The sequence below is a fragment of the Pongo pygmaeus genome, chromosome 5, assembly GCF_028885625.2.
Source record: "Pongo pygmaeus isolate AG05252 chromosome 5, NHGRI_mPonPyg2-v2.0_pri, whole genome shotgun sequence".
Taxonomy (NCBI): Eukaryota; Metazoa; Chordata; class Mammalia; order Primates; family Hominidae; genus Pongo; species Pongo pygmaeus.
Window position 1 is genome coordinate 151,369,560 of NC_072378.2, and position 23,774 is coordinate 151,393,333.

The window sequence follows — 23,774 nt, forward strand, 5'->3', positions numbered from 1 at the left end:
CAGAAGATACATACTGTCTTCTAGTCAAGAGGGTAGCGCTGTATTTAGTTTAAAACATTTTAATGCATTTTATTTGCTAAATACAAAATTATAATATTCTGTATAACTTTCCAAATCTCATCTGTCCTCCCTTTCCCCCATCTCTTTATATTCAGATGCTTGTCCCTCCAGCTTAAAAATTCATAACTTTGAGAAAATTTGTCTTCATGTTATCTAAACTACTGCACCCCCACACGCTCCCTGTTAAGTGTCTGCATATCTGTGTCTTACTATTGTTTAAAATTCGGTTCTCTGCCTGGGGAGTGGGGTGGTTTGCTTTAAGCTGCTCCACTCAAGTCTCAGCAGAGAAAGCAATAATTTGTTATGAGATAGAGTTTTAAGCCAAGCTTTGGCCAGGGTCTCTCCCATTTGGGAGGAGGAAAGTAGGAACAAGTGAGACGATAATTCTTCTTGAATTTTAGCTCATTAAAATCTTCCCTTGTCCTCGGCAGGCTATTTACTGATTTAAGCATCTAGCACTTTTCCTTTCCAGAAAGAATTAACATCTACGATGCAATCGTTGCTAAAGGAGGAGGTTTTTGTGTTTTCTCTGTGGAATTAGCTGTTCCCCAGTTGCAGATGAGCACAGCCCACTTTAGAGTTGTGTGTAGGTATGGAGTTGAGGGGTCGGAATGAGATTTCCAAGATTTATAGGTAATGAAAAGAACAGGTTGTATCAAAGACACCACGTGTAGGAAACTAACTGTTCTTAAGGGACTTGTGTAAACCTGTGATCCTTGGCTTTCTCCAAAATGAACATTTCAGCCTTGTTCATATTAACCTCCTTTTTACAGTTGTTTTACCATGTTCTGGTTTTGCTGCTATTCTGCCTGAAAATCTAGCAAAATGGCGTTTCTTATCTGCGGAACTGCGACAAAGCTTAAACATTTTTATTTCTCTTGAGGATTACTGTGGTTGAATTTTTGACAGTACTATATATAAATGAAGAAATAAAATTTTTTATACAGATGTTTAAAATCGTCTTTCCACTAGAACATTTCTTTCTCCCTAAATATACCATTACCTGGAACTCTAGCTGTTTTTCAGATCTGTAGAGATCATAGGTGGCTTAAGGGACTAGATTGCTGGTGATATTGGCTGCAAAATTCTATTTTTATTTACTTATTTATTTTTATTTTTTTGAGACAGAGTCTTGCTTCATCACCCAGGCTGGAGTGCAGTGGTGCGATCTTGGCTTACTGCAACCTCTGCCTCCCAGGTTCAAGCGATTCTCATTTGGCTGCAAAGTTCTTAGTGAGGTTTAGTGGTATTTTGGCCTTGTGGCACAGAAGAATGGTTATTTAGCAAATGTGTTTTGTTTTTGGTTTTGTTTTGTTTTTGAGACAGGGTCTTGCCCTGTTGCCCAGACTGGAGTGAAGTGGCTCGATCACAGCTCACTGCAGCCATGACCTCCTGGGCTCAAGCGATCCTTCTACCTCAACCTCCCAAGTAGCTAGGACCACAGGCATGCCTCACCACACCTGGCTAATTTTTATTTTATTTTATTTTTGTAGAGACAGGGCCTTCCTATGTTGCCCAAGCTGTTCTCAAACTTTTGGGCTCAAGCAGTCTTCCCACCCTGGCCTCCCAAAGTGCTGGGATTACCCAGCATGGCAGCATGAGCCAACATGTCTGGCCTAGGCAAATGTTTTAGTAGGGCTTTCTCTTTTCTTTTTAAGATGATTAATACAGTAGATTCATACAGCCAGAAGCTGAAAAGCAGGGAATACTGTTTGGCTTGTTAATGGATAATCAATGAGTGTTAATACACTTTTCCCTATTCACATGGTCAAATTGATCAAATATTTCCAAGATACTAGCTTTTAAAAGTTGACTTTGTCAGCTCTATGAAAAGACATGCATTTACATTTTTATCGTGCTCCTCCTCTGTCAGGGGACTTGGATCTGCCCTTGATCTTGGCTTTTCTGTTCATAAACCAGGTAGGACTGTCATGGGTTTGCTCCCATTACCATCTCTTTTCCCAAGATTTCTAAAAGGCATCACCTGATGCACCCTTTTGCCCAAATAGTGTTAAAAGTCCTCAGGCTGAGGAGCTGTCCTGGTTCTTCTACAGGATCTTTAATGATCAGCCTGTCTAAGCTGAGAATGGATAAGGGTGTCCCCAACACATTTATTTGGTGGTTTGGTGGGGGTAGTGACACTGGGGATGCTTTTGTGTTTCGTAATCTGCCCCTCTGTCTGTTTGACCCCAGAGACTCTGTGGTTAGTTGCAGGACATCAAAGTACACAGGAAAGACAGTGGGGGAAAGGACCATCGGTCGCCCTCTTTCTGCCTAGGTTCACTAGAATCTCTAAGACTGAATTCACTAGGAGACACAGGACATACCGTAGAGCTGTTTATGTCTGAGAGCCCCAGTTTCCTTGTCTGTTAAATGAGCATAGTAACACCAGTCTCACTCACTTGGAATATTCAATGATGTAATACTTACAACACTTAGCTGACCTGTACAATTGTAGCTATTCTCTTCTGCAAGTCTAATATTCCTATTCACCCCTCCCTCTGCATAGGGATCCAGTTTGAAATCATCAGTTGCTCAGTGGGGCCTGGGGAGCTAGCTGGTCATTCTTTGGTTAAAGTCAAAGCCAACCTCTTTGCCTACCTCTTTGTCTTAATGTCAGCTTCCTACCAGACATGTTCCTCCTGCACTGGATGATCAAAATGCAAATAGGATGGACACAATTAATGCATTTTGTTGGAGTGGTTGCATTCTTTCTACTTTCTTAGGGCAAAAAAATGAATGGTTGGACAAGAGACTAACCAAGGCCTCAAAGAAAGTGAAATTCTTTCTGAAGCTCCTGAAAGTCCTTCCATGGGTATAGTAACAGTTCTATAGGGGTCTCAATGTGATGGTGCCATTATACAGGCCAGCAAGCCCACTGTGTGAGCCAGACCTCATGGCCTTCGCCCTTGTTTTCCTCTTTTTTTTTTTTTTTTTTTTTTTGAGACAGGGTCTCGCTCTGTCGTTGGAGTGCAGTGGTGCGATCTCGGCTCACTACAACCTCTGCCTCCTGGGTTCAAGTGATTCTCGTGCCGCAGCCTCCTGAGTAGCTGAGATTACAGGCCCCCACCAGCGTGCCTGGCTAATTTTTGTATTTTTAGTAGAGACAGGGTTTTACCATGTTGGCCAGTCTGGTCTCGAACTCCTGACCTCGTGATCCACCTGCCTCGGCCTCCCTAAGTGCTGGGATTACAGATGTGAGCCACTGTGCCCGGCTGCCCCATCCTTTTTCTTGATATTATAGTTAGTGGTGAAAACATGTAAATGATAATACTCCATGCAGTATGTATGCTGAAGTGACTACCCTGAAGACATTTTTTAAGTCCTATTTTCTTTTCTTTCTAGGATATGATAATCATTTTCTGTTTGTATTAATACATGCTTGAAAGGAATTAGTAAAGTGATTCCATCCTTGTCAGCAGCTTGGAACAAAGCTGTGGATCTGGGATTGTGTGGAACTCATTTGACATCAGTAGTTACTTGTGTCTTTATGCCTCAGGTCAAAATGTGCGTGTTTTTTTCTTTCTCCTTTTAGCTTCACGAGGCTGACATTGTGGTCCTAGGCTCACCTAAGCCAGAAGAGATTCCCCTTACTTGGATACAACCAGGAACTACTGTTCTCAACTGCTCCCATGACTTCCTGTCAGGTAAATGTCTTCACATTGGTGTTGAGCCACTGATTAGGTCAGATCGTTCGAAGAAATGTTAACCTTTTCCTAAGAGGGTATGTTTCTGAAATGTTAGCAGTTGTCAACATAATATATAGGGTAGGAAACTTAGGCTGTGGGCTACCTGATAGAACCATGCTGTTGAGCAAAGAGAGACCAAGATGGCGGTTGAGGTGTCTGCTCCCACAGTGAAGTGCCCCCTACTGGCCTCTAGCAGTCAGGTCAGTTGTGACCTCAAGTAGATGATTTGTATGTGTGTGAGGTAAACTAGAAATAGTGGTTTTCACAGTTTCTTAAAAATTAGTAAAATCCTTTCTTCCAAAGAAATCTTCGTGGAATCTCACTGTGTAAAAGCAGATGAGCGCCAGATTGTTGGGAGGGATGGGAATAGGATCAGCCTGTGTGTCTCCCTGATTTCCTCTTGCATTGACCCATGAAGCACACCCTTGGAGCCCCAGAGTCATCTCAGAACAGTATGAAAATCACCACTAGATGCAGAAACTGTTGTAGGATTGGTCCTGCTACAGGCCCACTTTGGGGGCAGCCCAAGCAGTGCCCACAACAGGGCAGCCAGCAGCCCCGGGTCCAGCAGGAGCCAGCCTAGAGTGGGTTCCTTTTTCCAGTTCGTAGAAGGACTGAGGCTAAGAAAGCCTTGGAGCACACCCAGCCCCTCAGCAAGTCCCTGAGTAGCACAGGTGATCCAGAGACTATGGCACAGGGAGGCAGAGGAGAGCCCCTCTTCCTGATTCCTTCTGGCTTTGGCCTCCAAATGTTTGTACAGAAGAGAGGACTGTGCTGAGCTGGGCTGGAGGACAGGGGCAGCTTTTATCCCTAAAGCTGGGCAGAACATGCACCAAGGTTGGCAGCCTCTGCTATCCTTCTCCTCCACCAGGACCATACTTGAGGCTGAAATCTTGAAACCTTGTAGGCAGCTCCATAAAAGCGTGAGCCCTAGCCAGAGGTTGATACTGACCCTCCTCTCTAGGAAATGTAGCTCCTGCCAGAATTGACCGATCAGATTAAAAACCCCCTGGGGGCTGGAGAGGGTGGAATGGAACAGAGTCCAAGGAAAGAGCCAGAGCTCAGCTCTTGCATTAAGAGCTGTGGCCCTAATGGCTCTTTTTAACAAACAGAAAGCATGTGCTAAATAACATTTTAAAAATATGCGTAATTTATTCATATAACTTTTTTCCCCTGAAAAAAAAAAAAATGCCTAACCTATTAACAGTGGACAGGGCTTCCTCTGTTCAGAATCCCAGTCAGATTAGGAAAATCAGTTCCAACATTTGTTTCTTGTAAATGAATGCTGCTTTGCTGTAATATTTACTTGCTGTGTTTTATTAAAGTTTTCATGTAGGACAGTTTTGGCAGTCATGGCTGGAGATAGGAGTCTACTTTGATGTTCTGGAATCCCTTTGAGCTCTGTGGTTACATGACAGTGACATATATTTTGTTAGTGAAAGTGCTTTATTTTTAAAAAGGTTTCCTTTTAGGGCCCTTATTTTTGAAAAAAGTATTCTCTGAAACATTAGATTTCAATGTAATGTTTCTCTGGGGGAAAAAAAAGACCAAGGTGTTACAGATGTTCCTCGACTGACCATGGGGTTATGCGCAGATAAACCCATCAGAAGTTGAAAATATCATAAGTAAAAAATGGGCATTTGTAGACAGGATGGGATGTGAAAACAGAAAACAACATCCAAAAATGCTGGCAGCACAGTACGCTGTAGAGTATTGGTTGTTTGGCCTCGTGATTGCATGGCCGACCGGAAACCACAATTTGCTGTCACTGCTGCCCAGCACCTCAAGACAGCCTTGTTCTTTGTACAGCTGGCCCGGGAAAAGATCAAAATTTAAAGGGACTGAATGCATGTCCCTTTCCCACCATCATAAAGTGGAAAAATAAGTGAAAAGGTTGTAAATCAGGGATGGTCTGTGTATTTCAAAATGATTCTATAAGTAGAGTTTATTTGAAATTTATCTGGCCCAACTCTAATAGTTTTCTTGTTGGTTTTTGAATGCCCAGTGTCCAGAATAGTACCTGACGCTTAGTAACCACTCTGTGAAAATTTTTTTTTTTTTTTGGAGACAGAGTCTTGCTCTGTCACCCTGGCTTTAGTACAGTGGGTGAGATCTTGGCTCACTGCAACCTCTGCCTTCTGGGTTCAAGTGATTCTCCTACCTCAGCCTCCCAAGTAGCTGGGATTACAGGTCCCCGCCACCACGCCTGGCTAATTTTTTTTTTTTTTTTTTTTTTGTATTTTTAGTAGAGGTGTGGATGCACCATGTTTGCCAGGTTGGTTTCGAACTCCTGACCTCAAGTGATCCACCCACCTCGGCCTCCCAAAGTGCTAGGATTATGGGCATGAGCAACTGGGCCTGGCTAACTCTGTGAATATTGAGTGTTTGACAAGTTAATAAGCATGACTCAGAATTGTACTCTGCTTGTAGTTTTAAGTTAGTGGCATGTTTAGAAACATTTCCTTGAATTTGTCTCCCACTTAAAGATGGGGCTGATGGCCAGGCACAGTGGCTCACGCCTGTAATCCTAGCACTTTGGGAGGCCGAGGCAGGTGGATCACCTGAGGTTAGGAGTTTGAGACCTAGCCTGGCCAACATGGTGAAACTCTTGTCTCTATTAAAAATACAAAAAAATTAGCTGGGCTTGGTGGCAGGTGCCTGTAATACCAGCTACTCGGGAAGCTGAGGCAGGAGAATGGCTTGAACCCAGGAGGTGGAGGTTGCAGTGAGCCAAGATTGCACCATTGCACTCCGCCAAGATTGCACCATTGCACTCCAGCCTGGAAGACAAGAGCAAGACTCCTTCTCAAAAAAAAGAAAAGAAAAAAAAATGGGGCCAACTAGGCAGTCATTGAGATGAAGATGAGGAATGCTATGTTGATGAAACAGATGAACAGTTTCAGGGTAGTGCTATCCATAATAGCACATTTCTAAATAGTCTACAAGTTTTAATTTTAGCAACTTTGTTTAGTATGAAAATTTGATCTAGGAATAATGGAGAAAGGTTTTTTCCCCCTCTTTTTTTCATAATCCCACTACTGTAAAGAAATGAATAAACTTTGAAATATTAAAAAGAAAAGAGCTCTTATTTAAACTTAAGATGAGAAGAAGAACTTTTAATAAACTTGTGGCTGGGTGAAGGCAGAGTTTTATAATGAAATTTTTATTCTTACCTTCATGGTACAGAGTCCCTCCTCCTTCCCCCCGTAAAAATAGATAGGATGTTGTGATTTATGATGAGGTAATTCTGTAGAGGCATTTTATGGAATACGTAATCCTAGGAGAGATTTTCCTGATGGCTAATATCCCAGACATAGAGCTCAGAAAACAATTACACCCAGCTAGTTGGTTCTGTTCACTCTACTATTGCATGAGCCCAATGTTTAGATTTTAAAACAAGGAAATTTCAACATTCTGTTTTCTAGCTGTAAGAGTAACTACTTTAAAAAAAAAAAAAAGACAACCAAAAAAACCTATTTCTTAGAAAAAGTCTTGCTCTGTTGCCCAGGCTAGAGTACAGTGGCACGATCACAGCCTCAAACTCCTGGGCTCAAGCAATCCTCCCTCCTCAGCTAATTAAAAGAATTTTTTTTGTTGTTGTTGAGGCAGGGTTCTCACTGTGTTGCCCAGGCTGGTCTTGAACTCCTGGCCTCAAGTAGTCCTCCTGCCTCCACCTCCAAAAAGTGCTGAGATTACTGGTGTAAACTACCATGTCTGGCCTAAAAAAATTATTTCAAATGAAAAAAATACGCACTGCTCTTGTAGTGCCCTGCTTGCTAAACAGCAGATTTCATCATAAGCAAAATCATTTTGTACCCTAAATATTAGGACTTATTTACTGATGTACGAAATGGGACCAAGGAGAAGCTGGTCTTCTGTCTTAGGCTCAGAGAATAGTATCAAAACAGCAACTCTGTGGCTCAGAGTAATTTATAGCTTCATTTTAAGCTAATGTAATTCTATTTAGTGTGGAAGAGGGGAAGAGCCCTGGGATGCTGATGTGCCGGGGGTCCCTGAGGGACCTTGAGACTTTCCCTCGTATGGCTCTGAAGGGAGACATTAGAACTTAGTGGAGGCTGGGCATGGTGTGGCTCATGCCTGTAATCCCAGCACTTTGGGAGGCCGAGGCCAGTGGATCACTTGAAGTCAGGAGTTCGAGACCAGCCTGAGCAACACAGTGAAACCTCATCTCTATTAAAAATACAAAAGTTAGCCAGGCGTGGTGGCGGGCACCTGTAATCCCAGCTACTTGGGAGGCTGGGGCAGGAGAATCGCTTGAACCCAAGAGGCGGAGGTTGCAGTGAGCTGAGATCACGCCAATGCACTCCAGCCTGGGCAACAAGAGCAAAGCTCCATCTCAAAAAAAAAAAAAAAAAATGTAGTGGAAAGAACATGGACTTTGGAGTCAGGATTAACCTAACTCAAGGAGAAGGGAGCTGTTTGTGTAAAAAAAATTCTTGGCTGGATGCGGTGGCTCATGCCTGTAATCCCAGCACTTTGGGAGGCTGAGGCAGGCAGATCACCTGCGGTGGGGAGTTCGAGACCAGCCTGACCAACATGGAGAAACCCTGTCTCTACTAAAAATACAAAATTAGCCGGGCATGATGGCGCATGCCTATAATCCCAGCTACTCAGGAGGCTGAGGCAGGAGAATTGCTAGAACCCAGGAGGTGGAGGTTACGGTGAGCTGAGATCGCACTCCAGCCTGGGCACGAAGAGTGAAACTCCATCTCAAAAAAAAAAAAAAAAAGAAATTCTTAATTGCATTGCACTTACAGGCTGTGTGACTTTGAGGAAATAAGTTCTCTGATGAATTAATAAGATTCCCAATTTCTTTGTGGGTAAATTGGGAGGAAGGCTGTTGGGAGGAATGACTGAGATGATACCTCGGGGCAGTGCCTCTTTGATGGTAGCTGCCAATAAGTGCTGGTCCACTTCCTGCATTCCTCCCTCCACTTCCTTGTTGCCATGTCACCTGCACACAAAACAGCTTTCAGACTCCATCTTGGCACAATATACATTTATATTTGAAAAATCAAACCCAAGAAAGGAAGAAGTCCAATGAAATTCTGAACATGTAAGAAAAGTCAGCTTTAGAGAAATTGGATATCCATGTAATTTTCATTATGCCAAAGCAATTAGTATAAAATTAGGATCTTTGCTTATGACTCTTGAACTTTAGTAATTCCAAAATCCATTGTACCTATCACTGTTTTCTTTTATTTTTTTTTTCCTGTAAATTCTGGATATTCTAGATCTATCCTGGAAGTATATTGCCAGTTTTCCATTTCAAATTTTAATTAGTTCTCAATACAATATATTTAATATTTTGCTTTTTCTAAAAAAAGTAAAGGTTCATGTCATTTAGAATATGCAACACTGTATAAATTTCCTTGTTAATTTGGTTTCAGAGGTCCAAATTAAGTTATTTTATTACTGATAGCTTATTAGTATCAGTTTACTAATATTTTAATTATATGTTTTTTTATCATGTCTTACATTGCATTCTTTTAAAAACTAGTGATATGCTGCCATTTGACAGTAAGAATTCAAATAATTTAAACTAGGATTGCAACTCTCAAGAACACTGTCACAAAAATTTTACCAAATGATATATATTAGTCCATTGTCACACTGCTATAAAGAAATACCTGAGACTGGGTAATTTATAAAGAAAAGAAGTTTAATTGTCTCACAGTTCCACGGGCTGTACAGGTAGTATGATGCTAGCATCTGCTTGGCTTCTGGAAGGCCTCAGGAAACTTACAATTATGGTAGAAGGCAAAGGGGAAGCACATATATCTTACATGGCCAGAGCAGGGGCAAGAGAGAGGGAGGGCGTATTAGTCCATTTTTGCACTGCTGATAAAGACATACACGAGACGGGGAAGAAAAAGAGGTTTAATTGGACTTACAGTTCCACATGGCTGGGGAAGCCTCAAAATCATGGTGGGAGGTGAAAAGCACTTCTTACATGGCAGCAGCAAGAGAAAATCAGGAAGATGCAAAAGCGGAAACCCCTGATAAAACCATCTGATCTCATGAGACGTATTCACTACCATGAGAAGAGTATGGGGAAAACCACCCCCATGATTCAAATTATCTCCCACTGGGTCCCTCCTACAACACGTGGGAATTATGGGAGTACAATTCAAGATGAGATTTGGGTGGGGACACAGCCAAACCATATCAGAGGAGGAGGTGCATACTACATACTTTTAAAAACCAGATCTCAGGATAACTCACTCACTCACTATCATGAGAACAGCACCAACGGGATGGTGCTAAGCCTTTCATGAAGGGCCACTCCCATGATCCTGTCACCTCCCACCAGGCCCCACCCCCAACACTGGGGATTACAATTGAACATGGGATTTGGTTGGAGACACAGAACCAAACCATATCATGATACTCATTTTATTTATTGCATTTTACTTTATATCCTACAAAGTCAATATATTTAACTGAAAAACTGGCTACCAGTGGTTTTTTTTTTCAAGTTCTACCTGTACTGATTTCTAATTTTTAGCCATTCTTGATTTTAAAACCTCGCATACATTTTGGGGATAATTTGTTCTCCTAGATGGCGAGAAAATATTTAAGTCTCTGGGCTTGGAGAATGCTTTTTTGATAAGAAGAATGCCCTTGGCCAGACTGCATAGAAGCTGAGATGTTTCCGCAGAGCCGAGATGGCAGGAAGGCTGAAGAATTTGCCTGCATCCCTCCCACTGCAGTGATTGTTGCGGCAGACTTCCCAGGGTGGTCTCCGCACCGCTCATATTAGTGAAAGGGTGGTTCTGATTTCTGAGGAAGGCATGATAACACTTTGGCCTTAAATTTTCTTTTTGCAGAAAGTTTGATTATCATTAGAAGAATGGCCATCTTTTAAAGTGATTCATTGACTTGTCCCTGGAGAAATCATGAGTTAGATGAGAGTGTTTAGTGGGAAGTGAAAAGACCCGTCCACGGTTTCGGATGAGATCCTTGTTGGACTGTGATCCCAGAATATTACCCAGGCCCAGACTGTAGACAACCTTCAGATGGAGTCCTGCCCCTACATTGGCAGGGGGTGAACCTTTCTCAATTTTCTTTAGCCATGAAATTTATTAAAAATGTATGTCTGATTCTGAGTTGCCAGTCTGAATTGCTTCAGATTCTCTGGATTCAGAACTTATTTTTATTTATTTTTATTTTTATTTTTTGAGACAGAGTCTTGCTCTGTCATCCAGGCAGGAATGCAGTGGCACAACTGCAGGCCCACTGCATCCTGAGCTCAAGGTAGCTGGGACTACAGACACATGCCACCATGCCCAACTAATTTTTTTTTTTTTTTGAGGCGGAGTCTCACTCCCTCCCCCAGGCTGGAGTGCAGTGGCATGAGCTTGGCTCACTGCAAGCTCCGCCTCCCGGGTTCACACCATTCTCCTGCCTCAGCCTCTTGAGTAGCTGGGACTAAAGGCGCCCGCCACCATGCCCAGCTAGTTTTTTTTTGTGTGTGTGTTTTTAGTAGAGATGGGGTTTCACCATGTTAGCCAGGATGGTCTCGATCTCCTGACCTGGTGATCCGCCCAACTTAGCCTCCCAAAGTGCTGGGATTACAGGCGTGAGCCACTGCGCCCGGCCCCAACTGATTTTTGTACCTTTTCTAGAGACGAGGTTTCACCAGGTTGCCCAGGCTGCTCTCAAACTCCTGGACTTAAGCAATCCTCCTGCCTTGGCCTCTCAAAGTGCTGGGATTACAGGTGTGAGCCACTGCACCTAGCCTCAATGCAATCTTAAAACTGAATTAGAAAATCTGAGTCCAGCCCAGAGTTATATATAATTAAGAGAGTGTGAGTTTTAAGTTGTGTTTTAAAATTGTGTTGTTTTTGGTCGAGCCTGGTGGCTCACACTTGTAATCCCAGCACTTTGGGAGGCTGAAGTGGGCTGATTGCTTGAGCTCACGAGTTCGAGACCAGCCTGGGCAACATAGTGAAACTCTGCCTCTACAAAAAAATACGAAAATTAAGCCCGGGTGCTGTGGCTCATGCTTGTAATCCTAGCACTTTGGGAGGCCAAGGCTGGCGGATCATCTGAGGTCAGGAGTTTGAGACCAGCCTGGCCAAAGTGGTGAAACCCTGCCTCTACTAAAAAAATACAAAAACTAGCCAGGCGTGGTGGCACGTGCTTGTAGTCCCAGCTACATGGGAGGCAGAGGCAGAAGAGTCGCTTGAACCCAGAAGGTGGAGGCTGCAGTGAGCCAAGATCGCACCACTGCACTCCAGCCTGGGCGACAGAGCAACAATCTGTCTCAAAAACAAAAAAACAAAAATTAGCCAGCCATTGTGGCATGCGCTGGTAGTCCCAGCTACTTGGGAGGCTGAGGTGGGAAGATGGCTTGAGCCTGGGAGGCGGGGGTTACAGTGAGCTGAGATGGTGCCACTGTACTCCAGCCTGGGTGATTGAGCCAGACCTTATCTCAAAAAAAAAGTGTTGTTTTTAATTACTTGTAATTTTAATTGCTTGTAATTAAAAAACATTAATTAAAAGGACCAAAAGTTAACTTCGCAGGTAGTAAACCTTAGCCTACTGTACGTAAAAATCAGAAGGCCAAGGCAGGAGGATTGCTTGAGCCCAGGAGCTCAAGACCAGCTTGGGCATCATAGTGAGACCCCGTCTCTATAAAACAACTTAAAAATTAGCCAGGTGTGGTGGCACACCCTTGCAATCCCAACTACTCAGGAGGCTGAGGTGGGCGGATTGCTTGAGCCTGGGAGGTCAAGGCTGCAATGATCGTGATCACATCACTGCACTCCAGTCTAGGCAACAGAGCAAGACCCTGTCTCAAAAAATAATAACAGTAATAATCAGAAAGCAACACTGTATGTGAATAAAGTCACCTTACCTAGCTACCGGTGGACAGCCTTTGATGTTTCAAGGACTTAGTTTTTATCCATTCTTGCTTTCGATATTTGTTGACTGTGAGCTTTGGGCTTATCCAGGGTCCACGAAGAAGAAATGGTTCTTCCTCATCTCAGGCTTTTGTTATTTTGGGGTGTTTGAAATTCCTCTGCCGTGGTTACTCAATCCGACCCTACTTGCCTCTCTCTTCCACAAATTTCTCAAATGTCATTCGTGGTACCCTTTTAACTCTTATGGACTTATTTGCTTTTAACATATCTTTTACTCACTTTGAAGGGAGCTTCGACTGGAAATAGAGGGTAGTGTTGTATGTACCACCTGCCATCTTCAGCTAGACACTTTCAAAGAGTTTGTTTTGTTAATTATATCTTCTTACTGGCTCATTATGCTTGTTGAAATTTGTGAGATGGTTTAAACCAAGCCTGTCCAAACCACAGCCTGTGGGCTGCATGTAGCCCAGGATAGCTTTGAATACAGCCCAACACAAATTCATAAACTTTCTTAAAACATAAAATTTTTTTTGCAATTTTTTTTTTTCCTTAGCTCATCAGCTATCATAGTGTTAGTGTATTTTATGTGTGGCTATGGCCCAAGACAATTCTTCCAGTGTGGCCCAGGGAAGCCAAAAGATTACACATCGCTGAAAACTTTAGACGTATCAGGAATCATATAGCTTTTCAAAATAAAATAGCCACACTTTTGCTCAGTTCTATGCTATGCAACTGACTGAAACTATACCAGGACTTATTTATCTTGTAAACTTGGAAGTGAAATGTTCTTCACTTACAAGGGTATTTGTGATTAAATTCTGGGAATATGCATTTATAAGTTGATACCAGGTCCTGGAATGTAACTTTTTCTTTTTTCTTTTTTTCTTTTTTAGATTTTTTGAGATGAAGTCTCACTCTGTTGCCCAGGGTGGAGTGCAGTGGCACAATCTTGGTTCACTGCAGCCTCTGGGTCCCGGGGTCAAGCAATTCGCTGGCCTCAGCCTCTAAGTAGCTGGGACTACAGGCGTCTGCCACCATGCCTGGCTAACTTTTTTTTTGTATTTTTAGTAGAGATAGGGTTTCACCTTATTGGCCAGGCTGGTCTTGAACTCCTGACCTCAAGTGATCCACCCACCTCAGCCTCCCAAAGTGCTGGGATTACAGGCGTGAGCCACTGCACCCGGATGCTTTTTCTCATTTCTCCATCACTTAAAGATAGAGAATTGAGAGAGGCCCGTTTATCGACACGATCTTAAGTACAGATCTCTAGTGGTTAAAACAAAACAGAACAACTCTCTCTCATCCTCTAGACTCTTGGCTTTTGCCTAAATATGATTCATAAAGCTGAAGTGTTGCTAATCTTTAAATAACACCCAAGGGATATGATTATATGATTACCCAACACCCTAATACAATTTAAGAATAGAGTGATCCAAAGAAGGAGAAAATAGTGTCTTCAAAAATGTTGCTATTAGAAATATTTCTTTTCTCTAAGGGAGGATGCAGGCTAAAGCATTTTGCATGTGTGTTTACTTTTATAAATTTTCTAAGTGATGAAGAAAGGAAGGTAGAATCTTTTTTTTTTTTTTTTTTCAGATAGAGTTTCACTCTTGTTGCCCAGGCTGGAGTGAGTGGTGCGATCTTGGCTCACCGCAACCTCCACCTCCTAGGTTCAAGTGATTCTCTGCTTCAGCCTCCCTAGTAGCTGGGATCACAGGTGTGCACCACCACACCCAGCTAATTTTTTTTTTTTTCTGTATTTTTAGTAGAGATGGGGTTGCACCATGTTGGCCAGGCTGGTCTTGAACTCCTGACCTCAGGTGATCCACCCTACTCGGCCTCCTAGAGTCCTGGGATTACAGGCGTGAGCCACTATTCCCCACCAGAGGTAGAATTCTTTTTTTTTTTTATTGTGTCTAATGAAGGGTTTATTTTTTTTATTTTATTTTTTTTAATTCTTTTTTTTTAATACTTAAAGTTTTAGGGTACATGTACACAATGTGCAGGTTAGTTACATGTGTATACATGTGCCATGCTGGTGTGCTGCACCCATTAACTTGTCATCTAGCATTAGGTATATCTCTCAATGCTATCCCTCCTCCCTCCCCCCACCCCACAACAGTCCCCAGAGTGTGATGTTCCCCTTCCTGTGTCCATGTGTTCTCATTGTTCAATTCCCACCTATGAGTGAGAATATGCGGTGTTTGGTTTTTTGTCCTTGCGATAGTTTACTGAGAATGATGATTTCCAATTTCATCCATGTCCCTACAAAGGACATGAATTCATCACTTTTTATGGCTGCATAGTATTCCATGGTGTATATGTGCCACATTTTCTTAATCTAGTCTATCATTGTTGGACATTTGGGTTGGTTCCAAGTCTTTGCTATTGTGAATAGTGCCGCAAAAAACATACGTCTGCATGTGTCTTTATAGCAGCATGATTTATAGTCCTTTGGGTATATACCCAGTAATGGGATGGCTGGGTCAAATGGTATTTCTAGTTGTAGATCCCTGAGGAATCGCCACACTGACTTCCACAATGGTTGAACTAGTTTACAGTCCCACCAACAGTGTAAAAGTGTTCCTATTTCTCCACATCCTCTCCAGCACCTGTTGTTTCCTGACTTTTTAATGATCGCCATTCTAACTGGTGTGAGATGGTATCTCATTGTGGTTTTGATTTGCATTTCTCTGATGGCCAGTGATGATGAGCATTTTTTCATGTGTCTTTTGGCTGCATAAATGTCTTCTTTTGAGAAGTGTCTGTTCATATCCTTTGCCCACTTTTTGATGGGGCTGTTTGTTTTTTTCTTGTAAATTTGTTTGAGTTCATTGTAGATTCTGGATATTAGCCCTTTGTCAGATGAGTAGGTTGTGAGAATTTTCTCCCATTTTGTAGGTTGCCTGTTCACTCTGATGGTAGTTTCTTTTGCTGTACAGAAACTCTTTAGTTTAATGAGATCCCATTTGTCAATTTTGGCTTTTGTTGCCATTGCTTTGGGTGTTTTAGACATGAAGTCCTTGCCCATGCCTATGTCCTGAATGGTAATGCCTAGGTTTTCTTCTAGGGTTTTTATGGTTTTAGGTCTAACGTTTAAGTCTTTAATCCATCTTGAATTAATTTTTGTATAAGGTTTAAGGAAGGGATCCAGTTTCAGCTTTCTACATATGGCTAGCCAGTTTTCCCAGCACCATTTATTAAATAGGGAATCCTTTCCCCATTGCTTGTTTTTCTCAGGTTTGTCAAAGATCAGATAGTTGTAGATATGTGGCGTTATTTCTGAGGGCTCTGTTCTGTTCCATTGATCTATATCTCTGTTTTGGTACCAGTACCATGCTGTTTTGGTTACTGTAGCCTTGTAGTATAGTTTGAAGTCAGGTAGCGTGATGCCTCCATCTTCGTTCTTTTGGCTTAGGATTGACTTGGTGATGCGGGCTCTTTTTTGGTTCCATATGAACTTTAAAGTAGTTTTTTCCAATTCTGTGAAGAAAGTCATTGGTAGCTTGATGGGGATGGCATTGAATCTATAAATTACCTTGGGCAGTATGGCCATTTTCACGATATTGATTCTTCCTACCCATGAGCATGGAATGTTCTTCCATTTGTTTGTATCCTCTTTTATTTCATTGAGCAGTGGTTTGTAGTTCTCTTTGAAGAGGTCCTTCACATCCCTTGTAAGCTGGATTCCTAAGTATTTTATTCTCTTTGAAGCAATTGTGAATGGGAGTTCACTCATGATTTGGCTGTTTGTCTGTTATTGGTGTATAAGAATGCTTGTGATTTTTGTACATTGATTTTGTATCCTGAGACTTTGCTGAAGTTGCTTATCAGCTTAAGGAGATTTTGGGCTGAGACAATGGGGTTTTCTAGATATACAATCATGTCATCTGCAAACAGGGACAATTTGACTTCCTCTTTTCCTAATTGAATACCCTTTATTTCCTTCTGCTGCCTAATTGCCCTGGCCAGAACTTCCAACACTATGTTGAATAGGAGTGGTGAGAGAGGGCATCCCTGTCTTGTGCCAGTTTTCAAAGGGAATGCTTCCAGTTTTTGCCCATTCAGTATGATATTGGCTGTGGGTTTGTCATAGATAGCTCTTATTATTTCGAGATACGTCCCATCAATACCTAATTTATTGAGAGTTTTTAGCATGAAGGGTTGTTGAATTTTGTCAAAGGCCTTTTCTGCATCTATTGAGATAATCATGTGGTTTTTGTCTTTGGTTCTGTTTATATGCTGGATTACATTTATTGATTTGCGTATATTGAACCAGCCTTGCATCCCAGGGATGAAGCCCACTTGATCATGGTGGATAAGCTTTTTGATGTGCTGCTGGATTCGGTTTGTCAGTATTTTATTGAGGATTTTTGCATCAATGTTCATCAAGGCTATTGGTCTAAAATTATCTTTTTTGGTGGTGTCTCTGCCCGGCTTTGGTATCAGGATGGTGCTGGCCTCATAAAATGAGTTAGGGAGGATTCCCTCTTTTTCTATTGATTAGAATAGTTTCAGAAGGGTTGGTACCAGTTCCTCCTTGTACCTCTGGTAGAATTCGGCTGTGAATCCATCTGGTCCTGGACTCTTTTTGGTTGGTAAGCTATTGATTATTGCCACAATTTCAGATCCTGTTATTGGTCTCTTCAGAGATTCAACTTCTTCCCGGTTTAGTCTTGGGAGAGTGTATGTGTCGAGGAATTTATCCATTTCTTCTAGATTTTCTAGTTTATTTGCATAGAGGTGTTTGTAGTATTCTCTGATGGTAGTTTGTATTTCTGTGGGCTCGGTGGTGATATCCCCTTTATCATTTTTTATTGCGTCTATTTGATTCTTCTCTTTTTTTCTTTATTAGTCTTGCTAGCAGTCTATCAATTTTGTTGATCCTTTCAGAAAACCAGCTCCTGGATTCATTAATTTTTTGAAGGGTTTTTTGTGTCTGTATTTCCTTCAGTTCTGCTCTGATTTTAGTTATTTCTTGCCTTCTGCTAGCTTTTGAATGTGTTTGCTCTTGCTTTTCTAGTTCTTTTAATTGTGATGTTAGGGTGTCAATTTTGGATCTTTCCTGCTTTCTCTTGTGGGCATTTAGTGCTATAAATTTCCTTCTACACACTGCTTTGAATGTGTCCCAGAGATTCTGGTATGTTGTGTCTTTGTTCTCGTTGGTTTCAAAGAACATCTTTATTTCTGCCTTCATTTCGTTATGTACCCAGTAGTCATTCAGGAGCAGGTTGTTCAGTTTCCATGTAGTTGAGCAGTTTTGAGTGAGTTTCTTAATCCTGAGTACTAGTTTGATTGCACTGTGGTCTGAGAGACAGTTTGTTACAATTTCTGTTCTTTTACATTTGCTGAGGAGAGCTTTACTTCCAACCATGTGGTCAGTTTTGGAATAGGTGTGGTGTAGTGCTGAAAAAAATGTATATTCTGTTGATTTGGGGTGGAGAGTTCTGTAGATGTCTATTAGGTCTGCTTGGTGCAGAGCTGAGTTCAATTCCTGTCTTGTTGATCTGTCTAATGTTGACAGTGGGGTGTTAAAGTCTCCCATTATTATTGTGTGGGAGTCTAAGTCTCTGTGTAGGTCACACAGGACTTGCTTTATGAATCTGGGTGCTCCTGTATTGGGTGCATATATATTTAGGATAGTTAGCTCTTCTTGTTGAATTGATCCCTTTACCATTATGTAATGGCCTTCTTTGTCTCTTTTGATCTTTGTTAGTTTGAAGTCTGTTTTATCAGAGACTAGGATTGCAACCCCTGCCTTTTTTTGTTTTCCATTTGCTTGGTAGATCTTCCTCCATCCTTTTATTTTGAGCCTATGTGTGTCTGTGCATGTGAGATGGGTTTCCTGAATACAGTACACTGATGGGTCTTGCCTTTTTATCCAATTTGCCAGTCTGTGTCTTTTAATTGGAGCATTTAGTCCATTTACATTTAAAGTTAATATTGTTATGTGTGAATTTGATCCTGTCATTATGATGTTAGCTGGTTATTTTGCTCGTTAGTTGATGCAGTCTCTTCCTAGTCTCGATGGTCTTTACATTTTGGCATGATTTTGCAGCAGCTGGTACCGGTTGTTCCTTTCCATGTTTAGTGCTTCCTTCAGGAGCTCTTTTAGGGCAGGCCTAGTGGTGACAAAATCTCTCAGCATTTGCTTGTCTGTAAAGTATTTTATTTCTCCTTCACTTATGAAGCTTAGTTTGGCTGGATATGAAATTCTGGGTTGAAAATTCTTTTCTTTAAGAATGTTGAATATTGGCCCCCACTCTCTTCTGGCTTGTAGAGTTTCTGCTGAGAGATCCGCTGTTAGTCTGATGGTCTTCCCTTTGTGGGTAACCCGACCTTTCTCTCTGGCTGCCCTTAACATTTTTTCCTTCATTTCAACTTTGGTGAATCTGACAATTATGTGTCTTGGAGTTGCTCTTCTCGAGGAGTATCTTTGTGGCGTTCTCTGTATTTCCTGAATCTGAAAGTTGGCCTGCCTTGCTAGATTGGGGAAGTTCTCCTGGATAATATCCTGCAGAGTGTTTTCCAACTTGTTTCCATTCTCCCCGTCACTTTCAGATACACCAATCAGACGCAGATTTGGTCTTTTCACATAGTCCCATATTTCTTGGAGGCTTTGTTCGTTTCTTTTTATTCTTTTTTCTCTAAACTTCCCTTCTCGCTTCATTTCATTCATTTCATCTTCCATCACTGATACCCTTTTCTTCCAGTTGATCGCATCGGCTCCTAAGGCTTCTGCATTCTTCATGTAGTTCTCGAGCCTTGGCTTTCAGCTCCATCAGCAACTTTAAGCACTTCTCTGTATTGGTTATTCTAGTTATACATTCATCTAAATTTTTTTCAAAGTTTTCAACTTCTTTGCCTTTGGTTTGAATTTCCTCCTGTAGCTCGGAGTAGTTTGATCGTCTGAAGCCTTCTTCTGTCAACTTGTCAAAGTCATTCTCTGTCCAGCTTTATTCCGTTGCTGGTGAGGAACTGTGTTCCTTTGCAGGAGGAGAGGCACTCTGCTTTTTAGAGTTTCCAGTTTTTCTGCTCTGTTTTTTCCCCATCTTTGTGGTTTTATCTACTTTTGGTCTTTGATGATGGTGATGTACAGATGGGTTTTGGGTGTGGATGTCCTTTCTGTTTGTTAGTTTTCCTTTTAACAGACAGGACCCTCAGCTGCACGTCTGTTGGAGTTTGCTAGAGGTGCACTCCAGACCCTGTTTGCCTGGGTATCAGCAGCGGTGTCTGCAGAACCGCGGATTTTCGTGAATTGCGAATGCTGCTGTCTGATCGTTCCTCTGGAAGTTTTGTCTCAGAGGAGTACCCGGCTGTGTGAGGTGTCAGTCTGCCCCTACTGGGGGGTGCCTCCCAGTTAGGCTGCTCGGGGGTCAGGGGTCAGGGACCCACTTGAGGAGGCAGTCTGCCCATTCTCAGATCTCCATCTGCGTGCTGGGAGAACCACTGCTCTCTTCAAAGCTGTCAGACAGGGACATTTAAGTCTGCAGAGGTTACTGCTATCTTTTTGTTTGTCTGTGCCCTGCCCCCAGAGGTGGAGCCTGCAGAGGCAGGCAGGCCTCCTTGAGCTGTGGTGGGCTCCACCCAGTTCAAGCTTCCAGGCTGCTTTGTTTACCTAAGCAAGCCTGGGCAATGGCGGGCGCCCCTCCCCCAGCCTCGCTGCCGCCTTGCAGTTTGATCTCAGACTGCTGTGCTAGCAATCAGCGAGACTCCGTGGGTGTAGGACCCTCCGAGCCAGGTGCGGGATATAATTCTCCTGGTGCGCCGTTTCCTAAGCCCGTCGGAAAAGCGCAGTATTCAGGTGGGAGTGACCCGATTTTCCAGGTGCCATCTGTCACCCCTTTCTTTGACCAGGAAAGGGAACTCCCTGACCCCTTGCGCTTCCCAAGTGAGGCAATGCCTCGCCCTGCTTTGGCTGGCGCACGGCGCGCTGCACCCACTGTCCTGCGCCCACTGTCTGGCACTCCCTAATGAGATGAACCTGGTACCTCAGATGGAAATGCAGAAATCACCCTTCTTCTGCGTCACTCACGCTGGGAGCTGTAGACCGGAGCTGTCCCTATTTGGCCATCTTGGCTCCTCCCCTCCAGAAGTAGAATTCTTATCAACATCTTTCTATGTTGATAATCAGGTAATCTCTAAAGTTAATACCCTAAAATGCAATTTTTTAGTTTTGATGGAAAATTGATTCTATCCCTTTTTTTTTTTTTTTTTTTTGAGGTGGAGTTTTGCTCTTGTTGCCCAGGCTGGAGAGCAATGGCACGATCTCGGCTCACTGCAACCTCTGCCTCCCGGTTCAAGCGATTCTCCTGCCTCAGCCTCCTGAGTAGCTGGGATTACAGGCATGCGCCACCACGCCCGGCTAATTTTGTATTTTTAGTAGAGACGGGGTTTCTCCGTGTTGGTCAGGCTGTTCTTACACCGCCGACCTCAGATGATCCGCCCGGCTTGGCCTCCCAAATTGCTGGGATTACAGGCGGGAGCCACCATGCCTGGCCGGTTCTATCACTTCTATGATAGAGAATTTTTAAATTATCAAAAAAGCCTGATCTTTCATGTAACACTTTGACCAGTCTATCCTGTGAGTGTTTTCATCTGCCTTCTCACGCTTTGCATCCACAAGTGAAAGTGCTTCTATTTTTCTACGTATTGTACAGTAAAGATTTTAGAGCTTTCTAGGCCAGGCGCGGTGGCTCGCACCTATAACCCCAGCATTTTGGGAGGCCGAGGTGGGCAGATCACTGAGGCCAGGAGTTTGAGACCAGCCTGGGCAACATGGTGAAACCCTGTCTCTACTAAAAATACAAAAATTAGCTGGGAGTGTTGGCAGGTGCCTTAATCCCAGCTGCTAATAAGGCGGAGGTTGCAGTGAGCTGAGATCGTGCCACTGCACTCCAGCCTGGGTGACAGAGAGAGACTCTATCTCAAAAAAAAAAAAAAAAAATTTAGATCCTTCTAGTAAGATGAAGCCCACTGTGTCAAAAAAAAAATCTAAAGGTTAGGATATGAAGTCATTCTGACAGATTATGCTGTGGAATATATATCCCTGTTCTTTTCTTCTGAGCCTTATTTTCATGTTAATAGTTTAAACTACATATTATATGCCAAGAACTTTATATACCTTATCATATTTCATTTTCACAAAATTTTAGGAGGTTGATATTACTCACATTAATTAACAGGCCCAACATCACAATTTCTAGCAAGAGGAAGACGTATGCTTTTAATGCAAGTCTGACTCTGAATTCTGTGGCCTAATCTGCAGTCTATGTTGCATCCACATGTTTTAAATGTTCACTGTGAATTCTCTTGAGCTGTTATTTCTATCTCTAATTATCCTATAATTTAAAAATCAGAATGATACTTGGGCTCATGTGAAGAGACGGTGTGCCTAGATGTTTCTTCCTGGCTCAGTGTGAGATACGATTTTGAAAGCACATGATGTGCTTCATTATATTTTTTAAATCCATTTATCCCAGGTTAATAGCTTAGATGGCCTCTTTTTTTTTTTTTTTTTTGATGGAGTCTTGCTATGTCACCCAGGTTGCAGTGCAGTGGCATGATCTTGGCTCACTGCAACCTCCACCTTCCAGGTTCAAGCGATTCTCCTGCCTCAGCCTCCCAAGTAGCTGGGACTACAGGTACACACCACCATGCCCAGCTGATTTTTGTATTTTTAGTAGAGATGGGGTTTTGCCATGTTGGCCAGGGTGGTCTTGAACTCCTGACCTCAGGTGATCCACCTGCCTCGGCCTCCCAAAGTACTAGGATTACAGGTGTGCCACTGCACCCGGCCAGATGGCCATTTTTCTAATGCAAAATGTGAAGCAGGCCCAATGGAGGGCCCCAAGCCTGTGCCAGAGGTGACCAGTCTGCAGCCATGCCCCAACATCCTAACTTCCTTGGTGAAAAATGAGACCATTATTCAGTGTGCTAGCTGTTTACAAGGAGCAATTGGTTAGAAATGACAGTGTGCTGAAAGTCTTTTTTTCCCTCCAATTTTTTACAGGGAAGGTTGGGTATGGCTCTCCGAGAATACATTTTGGTGGACTCATTGAGGAAGGTGATGTGATTCTCCTTGCTGCAGCTCTGCGAATTCAGGTTTGTTCAACATAGCTGTCTGAGAATCTTGAGTTTGGAAGTTTGATTAATAGTTGCTAACATTTTGCAAGTGGTTTCTGTTTACCAGGTACGGTGTTAAACACTTCATACACAGTGTTAGGCCCATTTGATAAGTGAAGAAATGGTGATTTTGAAAAATGAAGTGAGTTGCCTATGATCACATGGCAGTGTGGGGCAGGGACCCATACTGGGGACTGTGTATGTTATCTTGTGCTGTGTAATCAATTATCCCAAAATTTAGCAACTGAAGCAACAAGGCATTTATTATCTCACAGTTTCTTCAAGTCAGAGATTTGGCAGTAGATTAACAGATTAGGTGGTATGTTAGTCCATTCTTGCATTGCTATAAAGAAATACCAGCTACTCAGTAGGCTAAAGCGGGAGGATCGCTTGAACCCAGGAGACAGGGGTTGTGGTGAGCTGAGATTGCACCACTGAACTCCAACCTGGGTGACAGAGGGAGACTGAAAAAAAAAAAAATACCTGAGACTGGTTAACTTAGAAAGAAAACAGATTTAATTGGCTCACGGTTCTTTTTTTTTCCCCATGGGACAGAGTCTCGCTTTGTCACCCAGGCTGGAGTGCAGTGGTGCGATCTTGGCTCACTGCAACCTCCACCTCCTGGGTTTAAGCGATTCTGATGCCTCAGCCTCCTGAGTAGCCAGGACTACAGGCACGCACCACCACGCCTGGCTAATTTTTTGTATTTTTAGTAGAGACAGGGTTTCACCATGTTGGCCAGGCTGGTCTCAAACTCCTGGGCTCATGTGATCCACCAGCCTTGGCCTCCCAAAGTGCTGGGATTACAGGCATGAGCCACTGCGCCTGACCTGGCTCACAGTTCTGCAGGCCTTACAGGAAGCATAACACAGGCATCTGCTTCTGGGGAGGCCTCACCAAGCTTCCAAGAATGGCAGAAAGTGAAGGGAAAGCAGGCATCTCACAAGGCGGGAACAGGAGCAGAGAGTGAGGGGGTGGTGCTATATACTTTTAAATGACCAGATCTCAT

At 42.8% G+C, this 23,774-nt stretch overlaps 1 protein-coding gene across 6 annotated transcripts in view; it reads left to right on the forward strand.

The window, feature by feature from the left end:
* The window catches only part of MTHFD1L (methylenetetrahydrofolate dehydrogenase (NADP+ dependent) 1 like), a 242,891-nt gene that overhangs the window by 34,583 nt on the left and 184,534 nt on the right, over positions 1-23,774 (forward strand). For all 6 annotated transcript variants that reach the window (XM_054490722.2, XM_054490723.2, XM_063667113.1 and 3 more), the window contains exons 8-9: positions 3,596-3,707; positions 22,653-22,744. In XM_054490722.2, the coding sequence (XP_054346697.2) occupies positions 3,596-3,707; positions 22,653-22,744 (204 nt within the window). The remainder of the gene's footprint in view (positions 1-3,595; positions 3,708-22,652; positions 22,745-23,774) is intronic.